General features: G+C 43.2%; 1 protein-coding gene across 4 annotated transcripts in view; it reads left to right on the forward strand.

The window, feature by feature from the left end:
- Positions 1-3,637: 3,637 nt before the first annotated feature.
- The window catches only part of Cfap91 (cilia and flagella associated protein 91), a 43,658-nt gene continuing 34,222 nt past the window's right edge, over positions 3,638-13,073 (forward strand). For 2 of the 4 annotated variants that reach the window (XM_008768768.4, XM_039088902.2), the window contains exons 1-6: positions 3,638-3,844; positions 8,436-8,512; positions 9,527-9,684; positions 10,853-10,936; positions 12,114-12,170; positions 12,585-12,766. In XM_008768768.4, the coding sequence (XP_008766990.2) occupies positions 3,724-3,844; positions 8,436-8,512; positions 9,527-9,684; positions 10,853-10,936; positions 12,114-12,170; positions 12,585-12,766 (679 nt within the window). In that variant the 5' untranslated portion in view covers positions 3,638-3,723. Of the gene's footprint in view, positions 3,845-8,435; positions 8,513-9,526; positions 9,685-9,708; positions 9,829-10,852; positions 10,937-12,113; positions 12,171-12,584; positions 12,767-13,073 lie in introns of those variants that run through there. The other 2 variants (XM_039088903.2, XM_017598164.2) reach the window with 2 other exon arrangements.

A 13,073-nucleotide genomic window follows, 5' to 3' on the forward strand; every position in this document is an offset into this window, starting at 1 on the left:
TGTCATTTACACACACACACACACACACACACACACACACACACACACCCCAAAACTTTAAAACTCAAAAATAGGTAATACACAGAGACTAATAAAAAATAAAATTAATAGTAAATGTAATACCTTTAATATCCAATTGTTGTTCCTCAATTTTTATTCTAACTATCAAATTTTACTCTTTTTACCTCTAAGACTGTTGTGGCTAAGGTTACTAAATTAACAGGACACAAGCTTGAAGTAGTGGCTTGGGTGGAGTTTGATGGTACCAAAGAGCAGTTCTGTGAGTGGGATCTAACTCACTGCCACAACAAACCACAGAGGAATTACTTTTTAACATTTTTTTTCAGTGATACACAGCTATGTGGTCTCGTGCTGACTGTGCCCAGTTTGGTGATGTCACCAAGGGCAGGCGGGCGGTTGCTGCTTATACAGAAGGAGTGACACCACATGTTTCTAGTGAAGAATTACAAGGCTTAAATTCTCATCGGTCTGTCTAATACCTAGCTTCTTTCCTGGTTGCAAAACTAAGTAATTTTACATAGTATTTGCATGTCTGCCTCTGAATTTAAAAGAAGAAAATAATTCCCCATAATATATATAATATTATGGGGATATATATAATACTATGGGGATATATATAATATATTATGGGGATATATACATATATATATCTACTATGGGATTTGGACCCATATAAAAAGAGATACCCGTATAAGAAGATAGTCACTGTCTTTTTCAATGATCCCCTGTGAGAACAGAACAGAACCAGAGAAAGCAGCCATCTGCCAGTCATGAAGCCCTCTAGCCCTTACCAGGAACAAATTGACCTGCACCTTCCTTATGTTAGGCATTCCATATCCGCTGTAAGAAATGAGTATTGGTTGTTTAGGCCACATGCATTTAATGACCCATGACACCAAGACATCTATGTAATGTTACTATCACAGCCCGATGGCAGCAAACATGTGTCACCTGGTGTTTTCCATAGGTCAGGGGTCTTGGCATAGCTTAAGAGTTTTGCCAGATTACAATTAAAACCGGTAATGATGTTGATTTACCTGAGGTTCCAGTGGTGGTGAGTATGTTCTTTGTCCCACTTCAGTTATTGGAAGAATTCAGTTTCCTGCTGTTGTACAGGTGAGACCTTTGGCTTCTTGCTAGTTATCAGTGGGAGACCTCCCCAGTTCCTAGGGACCATCTGCAAATTTCTTGCAATGTGGAGTTCCCCACCATGGTCACTTGTTTCCTCAAAATCACCTATGAAGAGAGAGCACAATGAGTATTAAAGTCTCTGTCAAAGAATTAGTCACATAACCACTTACTTCCCAACATGGTTTGTAGAGTCTTTTGGCTAACACAGGCCCTAATACTGACAGAGTCAATATCGTGTTCCTCTCAAACCTATAGGTTGCATCCAGCCCAGGATAGTTATGAAGGCATTCCAGCCTGAACTTGCTTAAAACATTGGATTTTCTTTTTTAAATATTTGTTAGCATTGTGTGTGTGATGGGGAGATGGTATGTGGATGTCAGGGGACAACTTTGTGGAGTTGGTTCTCTCCTTCCACTTTTATATGGATTCTGGAAATCAAACTCGAAATCTCAGGCTTGCATTGTCTCTGATGGCAAGCAACTTTCCCTCCAGAGGACCCAACATTAAGGCTTTTTGGTACAAAACAAAAACAAACACCATAAAACCAAAATCAAACCAAACAAACTAACCAAAAAACCAACCCTCAATTGTGAGGTGCTAGAGTTTGACCTTTATAGAGAGAAGTGACAAGGCCATGTGGCACTGTCACAGGGCTAGACATGCCTGACAGAGCAGGAACGCCAAGGGCCAGGGTCCTGTGGATCATCGTAGGAGATCGCCACAGGCTGGCTAATTATCTGAAGACAAATTTACAGCACACACTGTGTAAAAGTAGATCCAAAAATGGGGAGAAGTGTTGAAGTGACGAAAGTTCCTGGCAGGGAAAAAAATTCCCTCATTTCTATAGTTGTCGATCCATGAACCAAAACCCAATTTCTAAAATTGAGTCAACCAATTTCTAAAATGCAATCTAAAGTGGAATCTTGTTTTTAAAGCTGTAAGGTTCAAGTTAATTAGAATGTCAGATGTGTGGAAATGGATGCTACCACAGTAGCAACTCTGGAAACAATAAAACTTCATGGTTACAAATTCACAGAGGTAGACATGCCTGGTTGGATTAAAGGTATGAACCACCATGCCCAGCTCATTGCTCTGGTTTTGATGTGTAAGAAAAATAATTCAAGGGTTGGGGATTTAGCTCAGCAGTAGAGCGCTTGCCTAGTGAGTGCAAGGCCCTGGGTTCGGTCCCCAGCTCCGAAAAAAAAGAAAAAAAAAAAAAAGAAAAGAAAAATAATTCAGCGTTTTATCTTTATGATCAGGGTAACCAAATTAATATAACTTGGTTACCTGTATTTCAGGATAAGAAAGCTTTTTTTTTTTTTAATTACAAAGTGCTAGAAACTCACTGTTCTAGAACAAAATGAGGACTTCTAAAAAAATTTTAATGATACAAATTAGTAATAAATAGCATATTTTATTCAATCACGTAAATTTGAATATGTACAATACAAGTTTGGATAAAAGGATTAGAATCGGGCTGGAGAGATGGCTCAGTGGTTAAGAACATTGACTGCTCTTCCAGAGGTCCTGAGTTCAAATCCCAGCAACCACATGGTGGCTCATAACCATCTGTAATGAGATCTGATGCCCTCTTCTGGTGTGTCTGAAGACAGCTACAGTGTACTTTCATATAATACATAAATAAATAAATCTTTAAAAAATAGAATTAACTTTGTTGATGATAACAGTGACTATTTTAAATGTATCATATATCATTTGGACTAGAGTGTATACCTCAATAGTAGGGTGCTTGTAGCATATGTGAGGCCCTAAATTCAATTCCCAATGCTACAAAAATAATGAATGGATGAATAAATAAACGATATTATTATTTGAGACACTGGCTAATTTTAAGGTAAAGTGATACTATGAAATTTCTTTTTAAAAGAAGAACGGATCATGGACAAAAGCTGACTCACTTTTGCCTCTCTAGTTTGCACTTCGTTTGTTTTTAGAAGCAGAGACTATGCGTACACCATACATAATTCCAAGAGCAGTCGGCTGGAGATAGATTTCCTATTACTGAAGCCAAGCCCAAAATATAGGAGCTTGGATTTCTTCACCTTGTGGAAAGAGGCTTTTAGAAATAAAAGTACCCAATTCTAGCAGGTGAAGGGACCCCCCAGGGACTTCTAGAAGAGACTGGCTGCAAGGGCTGTCACTAGCAAATTGCTCTTGGTTTCCTCAAGTAGCCTTTCCTGGCATCTACTGGGCAGAATCCTCCATCCATCCTCTAGCCTCCTCTTCCTAGCTCCGCTTCTTTCCATGCCAGCATTTCCCCCTTCTCTTGACTACTCCCTTCGGGTAACAAGCTCCTCAGGTCGCCCCACAGTTCGCCTCTTCATTCTGCCAGGTTTGTCCACCCTGCATCCCCACATCCACTCTGCCACTCCTTCCTGCCACTTCAAACTGCCCCTCGAGGCCCAGCCCTTTCACTTCCCAGCCCTGCCTCCTGAAGCTCGCCCCGCCCCTTATCCCTGCGTGCGTCTGAGGTTGCCATAGCTACGGTGTACACGGCTACCAAGCCTCCCATAGCTGGTTTTCTGCTGGCGGGAGGAAGACGGCAGCACCATGAGCCAGACAGTGACCATTCAGGAGCCCAGGACTAACGTTCCGGGGTTTCTGTTCCAGTGCAGAGATGTGTTGAGGGCCAAGGGCAGATCGGCCACTCGAGTGTACGATTTCCTGTACGGTAAGGACTGCCCAGACCTCCCGGGGGTTGGGGGGAGGCTAATGTGACCTGGTAGGGGTATGGCGTGCTAAAAAAAACTAGCTTCAAGACAAACCTTTTGGCTCTGGACCGCATAGCTGGGACCCGAGTCCCAGCACACAGTGGGCCACGCTCTCTGCAGCACTTCGGAGGCCACAGGTGTGCTCAGCTTCTCCAAGTACCAGACCCGGGTCACCCCTTTTCCCCCCATAATTTATCATCCTGAAACCTAGTCTGGTTCATTCATTCAGGTACATATTCATAAAAGTGTGAAGTCATTTGCAGAGCTGGAAGGTGTTCTGGGTAAAGAGGTTCCAGTTTGTTTCATGTTTGTTTTCAATGGTTTCCCTCCTCCTCCTCCTCTCCTCCTCTTCCCCCTCCTCGTCCTCCTCCTCCTCCTCTCTCTCCCCTTCCTCCTCTTTTTCCAACCTTTTATTAATCAAAACATTGTTGATAAATTCAGTGCACTGCTTCCCCTAGGACCAATTAAACTCCAGTTTATGTTATGTCCCGATTTTCCTCTTGTGATCTATCTCTCCAGAGCTTAAATTCGGGTTCACGCGTGCATCATCCTCTAGAGCCTATTACAGTACCGTACACAATATTATGTATAAAAGTGTTCACTAGATTACTGGATTCACTATAAGTGCAACCATTTAAGCATGACACTTTCTTTTCCTGATTTTTGCCTTCTGTAGAACCAGGCTGTTACCTGAACCCAGCATTCGTTTCAGCCTTATGGTATTTCCTTTGGATCTCCAGACTCTTCTTCTGAAGACCCATTTCCTTGACTTAGGCTGTGTAATTACCGATTGCATGCTCTTTTACTTAGGGTTTCTGATGCTGGGACAAAACATCATGATCAAAAACAAAGTTGGGAAGGAAAGGATTTACTTAGCTTACACTTTTGCATTACTGTTCATCATCAAAGGAAATCAGGACAGGAACTCAGGCAGAGCAGGAGCCTGGAGGCAGGAGCCCATGCAGAAGCCTTGGGCAGTGTTGTTTACTGGCTTGCTTCCCTGGCTTGCTCATCTTGCTTTCTTATAGAACGCAGGACCACCAGCCCAGGGATGGCACCATGGGCTGGGCCCTCCCCCACTGATGACTAATTGAGAAAAGGCCTTATATCTAGACCTCAATGTGTTTGAATGCTTAGCCCACAGGGAGCGGCACTGTTAAGAGGTGTGGCCTGGTTGGAATGCCTTACTGGAGGAAGTGTGTCACTTTGTAGGTGGGCTTAGAGGTCCCCTATGCTCAAGCTCAAGAGGATGACAAACACGTGTAAACCAGAACTTAAGCTCTGGAGAGATAGATCGCAAATGGAAAATTGGGGTGTAACATAAGCTGGAGTTTAATTGGTCCTAGGGGAACTAGCGCACTGAGTTTATCAACGATGTTTTGATTAATAAAAGGTTGGAAGAAGAAGGCATTGCTGGAGGCATTTTCTCAACCGAGGCTCCTTCCTCTCTGATGACTCTTGTGTCAAGTTGACACACACAACCAGGCAGTATAACACTTCTGTCTCAGGGTTTATTGCTGTGAATAGACACCATGACCAAGGCAACTTATAAAGGAAAACATTTCATTGAGGCTGGCCTACAGGTTCAGAGGTTCAGTCCATCATCGTCATGGCAGGAAGCATGGCAGCATCCAGGCCGAGCTGATGCTGGGGACAGAGCTGGGAGTTATATGCACATCTTGATCCACAGGCTACGGGGAGAGACTGTGTGCCTCACTGGGTGAAGCTTGAGCATAGGGGACCTACAGAGTGACACACTTCCTCCAGTAAGGCCACACCTGCTCCAAACAGGCCACACCTCCTAATAGTGCCACTCCCTGTGGGCCCAAGCACTCAAACTCATTGAACCTATGGGGACCATACTTATTCCAGTGGTCCACTTTGTTTATTCTTGGTTTCATCTTATGAAATTAATCTAGTAAATGTTTGGCCATGGTATTTTCATCCTTTGACTCTCTCTCTCTCTCTCTCTGTCTCTCTCTCTGTCTCTCTCTCTCTCTCTTTCTGAAGGCTGCTTATGGCTTTAGTGTCACGTTGGTTGACTTTTTTCTTAAGTTTTACTTAATTTATTTTATTTAATGTGCATGAGTGTTTGCCTGTGTGTCTGTCTGTGTACCACATGTACGTCTGGTACTCTTGGAAGTCAGAAAAGAGCATTAGGTTCCGTGGAACTGGAGTTACAGATGGTTGTGAGCCACCTTGCGGGTGCTGGGAATCGAATCTGCTAATAGCTAGAACAACAAGTGCTCTTAACAGCTGAGCCATCTCCTGGGCCTCACCTCGCATGATTTTGATAGATAGTATGCTTAGTCATCAGTACTCTTCATCATTAAACATGTACCCAGGGAGCAGATACTTGCAGTAGTGAAGTAATCGTTTGTTGACCATTGGAGAGATAACTTGGGCCCATCATCCACACAGTTTGTATAAATCTAAGGGATAAATTCTAAAGATGGCTGATCTTATCTCTTAATAGAGAATTATTTTTTTTTAACCATGTCTATAGTTCCCAAGGTTGAGTCATGCTGTTGGCATCTTCTGAGTGCACTGAACGTGGAAAATGGTGGCTAAGTGTATTCCCCTCTGTGTGTGTGGTGAGAGAGGGGCAGAAATTAATACCGGATGCCCTCCTCAATTGCTCTCCGCCTTATATTTTAAGGCGAGGTCTCATTGACCGTACTGCGCATTGTTGCTGCTAGACTGGCTGACAGGAGCCTCAGGGCTCCTCCTGTCACCTCCCCTGGCCTGGGCTCACACCAATGCAGGCCGCCGTGCTGCTTTTTATGTGCATGCTGGGGCTTTGAACTCGTGCTCCATGCTTGCGCAGTAAGGACTTCAGTGAGTGATCCATCTCCTCAGCACTGTTAACTTCGTTCTTTTAACTGGAAATAGGTATAGTGTTTATATATACGATTCCTCGTGTTGAAGTAGTTTTTAGGTGACTCAGGTAACAGAAGTCCACTCACAGGAAAAAAGAAGAAGGACTATTTAGGGTCACATGACAGGCTTCTTGTTTGCATTCAAATTCCATGAGCTCTGACTTGGAATTCACAGGAAAGAAACCCATCTGACAGACTCCCTGGTAAATGGAAGAAGGTAAGAAGACTGTAGCTGTTCCAGTTAGGCGATGTCTGAGCTCTCTAGTTTGTGCTCCAGTTAAGAAATGGCAAACCAGGCACACTGACACTTGCCTCTAGTCTCTTCCTCAGAAGGCAGAGGCAGGAAGATCTCCTGCATTCAGGAGTTCAAGGCTAGCCTGGAAAATATAGCAAGACTCAGTGTTGGAAATGAGAGAGGCCAGCTCAGTAGTACATAAAGGCCTGTTCCTCCCTAGAACCTACTCGAGGCTAGGAGAGAACTGGCTCCCGCAAGATGTCATTCGGCATCCGCACACGAGCAGTGGCAGATGAACAAATGCAAAACCAGTCATTTTTAAAATGTGCGACAGTGGCACAGAGATTCGATTGAAGGCTCACTCCCTGAGTTGGAACCTATCCCCACCATGGCTCAGGTAGCCAAGAACCTGAGACTAGATCTATCAGCCATGGGCACAGGGGACAATAAAATGCCACTGTCCTGCAATGACTTCTAATGCATTCTGCTATGCTCATGCACTGGCACCTTGCTCAGCCATCATCGGAGACTTCCTCCTGAAGTAGATGGGACCAAATACAGAGGCCTACAACTGAACAGAGAATGAGAGACCTTGGAGCATCCAGTCCTGCATGGGACGTCTCCACCAAATCCTCCTTCTCAGGGCTGCAGAAAAGGAGGCAGAGGGGATAGAAGACACCATGGAAACAAGGCCTTCTGAACACAGGAGGACCGATGCCAGTAGGAGCTCACAGAGACTGTGACAGCATGCACGGGGCCTGCACAGGTCTCAGCCTGCTGGGGTCCCAGTGCTGAGAGGGGAAGTAGACACAAGCCCTAGCCCTAGCCCAGAAACTATCTTCAGTCGGTAACCACTCACAGAGGAAAAATAGTTATCTCCAAGGAAGGCTAAGCCCCATGCCCCGCAGTAGATGGCCAACCCAGAGTGAACTCCACCGCATTTTTGAAGGTTCTTTGTTGTATAATGCTTTGCTTTGCTGGGCTTTTTTTAAATGTTATTTTATTTATAATATATATATATATATATATATATATATATATATATATATATATATATATATATAATGGTTTTCACTTTTGTGTTTTTATGGGATTTCTGTGAAAGCCAACATGTGTCTCCACCATTGTGTTTTCTTCATTTGGGTCTTTTTCTTCTGTCTGTTTTATCTTATCCCAGTTTGCTTGATTTTTACTTATTATCATTTTTAGATGCCCGTTTGTTTTCTAAAGGGGGGGGCATGGATTTGGATGAGAGGGGAAGAGAGAAAGATCTAGAGGAGTTTGGGGAGGGAAAGGTAATCAGAATATATCGTATTAAAATTTTATTTTTAATTTAAAAAAACAGAGAAATAGATAAAAACGAGAGAGATAAATGCGAGAGTCACTCTGTTCCCGGTAAACATACTTTATTCTTTGTGTCATTTTACTGCTTTACAGACCCGTTATTTATTGTGTCGAGCGAACGAGACCATGCACAGGCCAACATCCAAGCCACCCTGGTTCGAAGCAGACTGGTAAGCCTAAGTCATCTACTAACACAACCTAATCCATCTGAATCATCTGGTCTGGCTACTCACTAATCAGATCGACTGATCAGGATCTGGGGACTATAGGAATTACTCTACTATGATTACCTGGCCCAGGCCTGTTCATACATGTAGGTCATTTCGAGGGTTAAGTAGTAGTGGACAAAGAACCCACACACTGGGCTGGAGAGATGGCTTGAGGTTAAGGACGCTTGCTGCTCTTACAAAAGGATGGGAATTCAGTTCCCAAGACCCAGGTCCAGTGACTCACAACCACATGTCACTGAGTTGCTCATAACTCCATCTCTGGGGGGATTGGATGACTTTTGCTGACTTTCTGTGGGCACCTGGATACACACACACACACACACACACACACACACACACACACACACACGGAGACAGACAGACACACACACACACATACACACACACATGGAGATAGACAGACAGACAGACACACACACACATACACACACACGGAGACACACGGAGACACACACACGGAGACACACACACAGAGACACACACACAGGAACACACACACACGGAGACAGACAGACAGACACATACACACACACGGAGACAGACAGACAGACACATACACACACACGGAGACACACACACACATACACACACACGGAGACACACACACGGAGACACACACACAAACACACGGAGACAGACAGACAGACAGACAGACAGACAGACACACACACACACACACACACACCGGAACCCATAAACTAAGTCAATGGAAATTACGTATGTGCCCATGTTAGAGAATTTAGGTAGGGGCGAAGCACACAGAGCACAGAATAACATAGTCCCAGCCCTGGCCTCATAGCCACCATTGTAGGGACAGCGTGAGTGTACAAGTGGTTCCTCCCCTGCTGCCCCACACACTGTACTTTTGGAAAAGCTTGCAATGTGATTCGTGTTAGAAAATCTGACCGTACAATTTTGACCTTTCCCCCCTCTGCCTCCCGTTCCTAACATCAGAAAAAAGTCCCCAACTTTCGGTCCATGTTCAGTAACCTGTTTCATCATCCAAGATACTCTATGTACTGGAGCAAGTCAGACCCTGTCCCACCTCACGTCTCTCGAGAATGGAGGGGACAAGAAGCCAAACACAAAGAAGTTCTCCGGCTTCGTGCTGCGTACGTGCCTGGGGTTCCTGCCCTGAAACATAGTCATGTTTTTAACGGATGTATTGATATTTTAAAGAATTAATTACTCTGCATGATTTGAAAATTGACAGCTGTGATGAAAATCCCTCTTTCTAAAACAGGACTGATTGAGAGGTAATGGCTATGCCTTTGGATCCATTTCCCCTAGCTGGGCCGACTTGTCTGGCCTCAGTGGGAGAAGATTTGGTCCTGATGTGACTTGGTGTGCCAGGGTGGGTTGGTGCCCGGTTGGGGGATACCCTTTCTCTTCAGAGAATGGAAGGGGGAAACGGGAGAGGGGGTAAGAAGGTGGGACTGGGAGGAAAGGAGGGATGGAGGCTGTGAATTATTCAGCATAAAGCAAATTAATAAATTAATGAAAAAGGTAGTAATGGTCCTACATTTATATAATTATATACATAAATATTATGTATAATATATATTAAATGATTTAACTGTTACTGCTTAATATATAACCATATAATAATTAATATATTATATGTAACATATTACTATAATACAATATATAGTTGCATATAATTATATCATTATTACATATGTCATAATATTGTTGCATATGCTTATATTATTATATACAATGTGCTGTATATTATATACAATAAATAATACATGTTTAACCATATGCATATTTATGTGTATGTTAAAGGATAGCTCACCACCAAAGACAGGGATGACCCAGTCTGTTATTTCTTTCGTTTATCTCAGAAATTGCAAGTAATCTTTTCTGCTAGAACCTTAACTATGGTTTTTGTTTGTTTGGGTTTTTTTTTTTTTGTTGTTGTTCTTTTGTTTTTTGAGACTTACAAGTAAAGCACCTTCAAAAATAATTCTACCGAAACCCTGATTATTTAAATGACTTAGAAGTCATGGTGAGTAGTTAATAAACAGTGAAGTGTCCCAGACAGGGAACAAAATCACCCTTTGAGACTCTGCTCTTCTCCTTAAGAGCCGCAGTATCTTTATTTGGGACTTTGTAAACCTCCTCACTTTCCAGCTCTTACTTTCCCCTTACCAGATCCAGTAACTGTGTCTAGCCTAAGGCGGGGGACAGCTAAATGCACCGCTGTCCCTCCTACAACACACAGAAATATGGCCGGGAGAGCTGATGACTCGAATATCTTTCTCTGCTTCATTTTAGAGTGGATGCCTCTTTCCAGAAGCCCGAGGAAAAGTATGAAGATGCGGATGTCTCTGGAAAGAACCGCTATAAGTTCTTCGACAGGTAAAATGTAGAGAGTAATAAATGTTAGAGCCCCAGGGAGAGGTCCTTATGGCGGGACAGCGGTTATAATGTCAGCCATCACGTTTAGTCCTTTCTTTGAATGTTAGCCCATTTTCACAACAGACATACCACAGAGGGTATATGAGGTACCATGGCAACAAAGGATGCATAGCAGATAAGGAAAGGGAGTTATCAGATGAAGTCAGATCTAACATGCATCTCGAAGTCACGGTGCAGGGGAATTGCTAAATGTGCCAAAGGGACAATCCTTGTGGATGCTGCTTCAACCCAGTCAAAGGATTTTCCGAATTTCATTTGTGACTCATACTCTCGCGACCAATCCAAAAGGAGGATTTTGGGCTGGAGAGATGGCTCAGCAGTTAAGAGCACTGACTGCTCTCCCAGAGGTCCTGAGTTCAACTCCCAGCAACCACATGGTGGCTCACAACCATCTGTAATGAGATCCGATGCCCTCTTCTGGTGTGTCTGAAGACAGCAACAGTGTACTTATATATAATAAATAAAGTAAATTTTAAAAAAAAGAAAACAAAAGGAGGATTTCCTTGCCAATCTTGGATTAGAAAGTAATTTTGATACCACATCCGAATAAGCTTCTTTTCCAGCGGGAATTTGTGATCTACCCTATGATGGACAAACATTTCCTAATAGAGGTGTTCTGATACCTTTTTTTTTTTCTTTCAGAAAAAAAATGTTAACTGAAGTTAGATACAGATTCTTAGGCTCTGGGTGGGACGGGGAGGCTGTAAAGGAGGACGCCCTTGGTTGTTTCCAAAGGTTTTAGGAACTTGAGGAGCTACTGAAGATTCATAAGCATCAGATGCCCAAGTAGAGAGAGGCGCCAGGGAATGTGGCTGCACGGGAGACACCAGTGTGCACGCTGAGGGAGCAGAGCTCCTGCTATGTCCTGTAGTGGCTGTACCTCCTGGGCCACATCTGGAAAGTTGCATTTTTAAATAAGAACATCTCCAGGGTTCTTGTATACACAAAACTTGGAATATTTCTTTTTTTTAAAAAGAAGTTTATTCAAACTCACTGAGGTTTTTGTTGTTGTTGTTGTTGTTTTGTTTTGGGGGGGGGTGGGAAGAGTAATTAAAATAAAAAGAAAGTTTGAGCCGGAATGAAAACCTCACAAGTGTGCTTTGTCCCCCACCCTCAGGCCCTTCCTGCCTTTTCTTCAGCCGTTGCCGCTCAATGTCGTTTTATCAACAGCCAAGTAAGTGCTTTATTTCAAAACCTTCTAGACTTCCCATTCACATCACACGTGCTTCCAGAAGGCAGCTTTCTAGGCCAATACTTTGGGAGCTACGGATTGCTGGCCGCCATAGGCAAAAGCCTTCCTGGCCCCTCTAATGACTTTGTATGCCAAGGTCCGAGTATTACTATTATATGGAATATCAAAACTTACTGATAAAAAAAGAAAAAAGAAAAAAAACTTACTGATATTTTTACTAGGTTATTGGTAATATTTAAAAAACAATAAGAATAGAAGTAAATAAAGCATCAGACACATGTTGCCGTTTTAATACTTTAACACATGAATGACTATGTGTGTAGGGATACAGCGGTTTTTGCCTGGTCCTGTAGGATTTTAAACGTTCACATTGGGCCTTAACTTTCATCCTTGTAGGACAGGACCACTTCTTCTCTCTCCTGAATCTTCCAAGTACTCAATCATGCCTACCAAGTCCACTGTGGGCACTCAGACTGACTACCGGGACGCAGACATTCAAACAGACCCATACTCTCCAGAATACGTTGTGTGTCAAGACACCATTCCTGAGCTCTTGACCCTGGCTAACCTGACCTGGGGTGAGTTAGTAATTCACACTGAATATTACAGATAGTAGTATATACTACTGAGTTCCTGGGAATGACCCATATTCAGGCAATTCTGGTTTACACAGCTAAGCAATAACTCACACATTGGGAGAAAATGTTTGCATAAAAAATATTAGGAGGGGTTGGGGATTTAGCTCAGTGGTAGAGCGCTTGCTAGCAAGCACAAGGCCCTGAGTTCGGTCCCCAGCTCTGAAAAAAAAGAAAAAAGAAAAAAAATATTAGGAAGGGGCTAGTCTCCGTCTTTAGAATAGGCAAGAACAGGGAACTAACGATTCAA

The sequence above is a fragment of the Rattus norvegicus genome, chromosome 11 (assembly GCF_036323735.1).
Source record: "Rattus norvegicus strain BN/NHsdMcwi chromosome 11, GRCr8, whole genome shotgun sequence".
Lineage (NCBI taxonomy): Eukaryota > Metazoa > Chordata > Mammalia > Rodentia > Muridae > Rattus > Rattus norvegicus.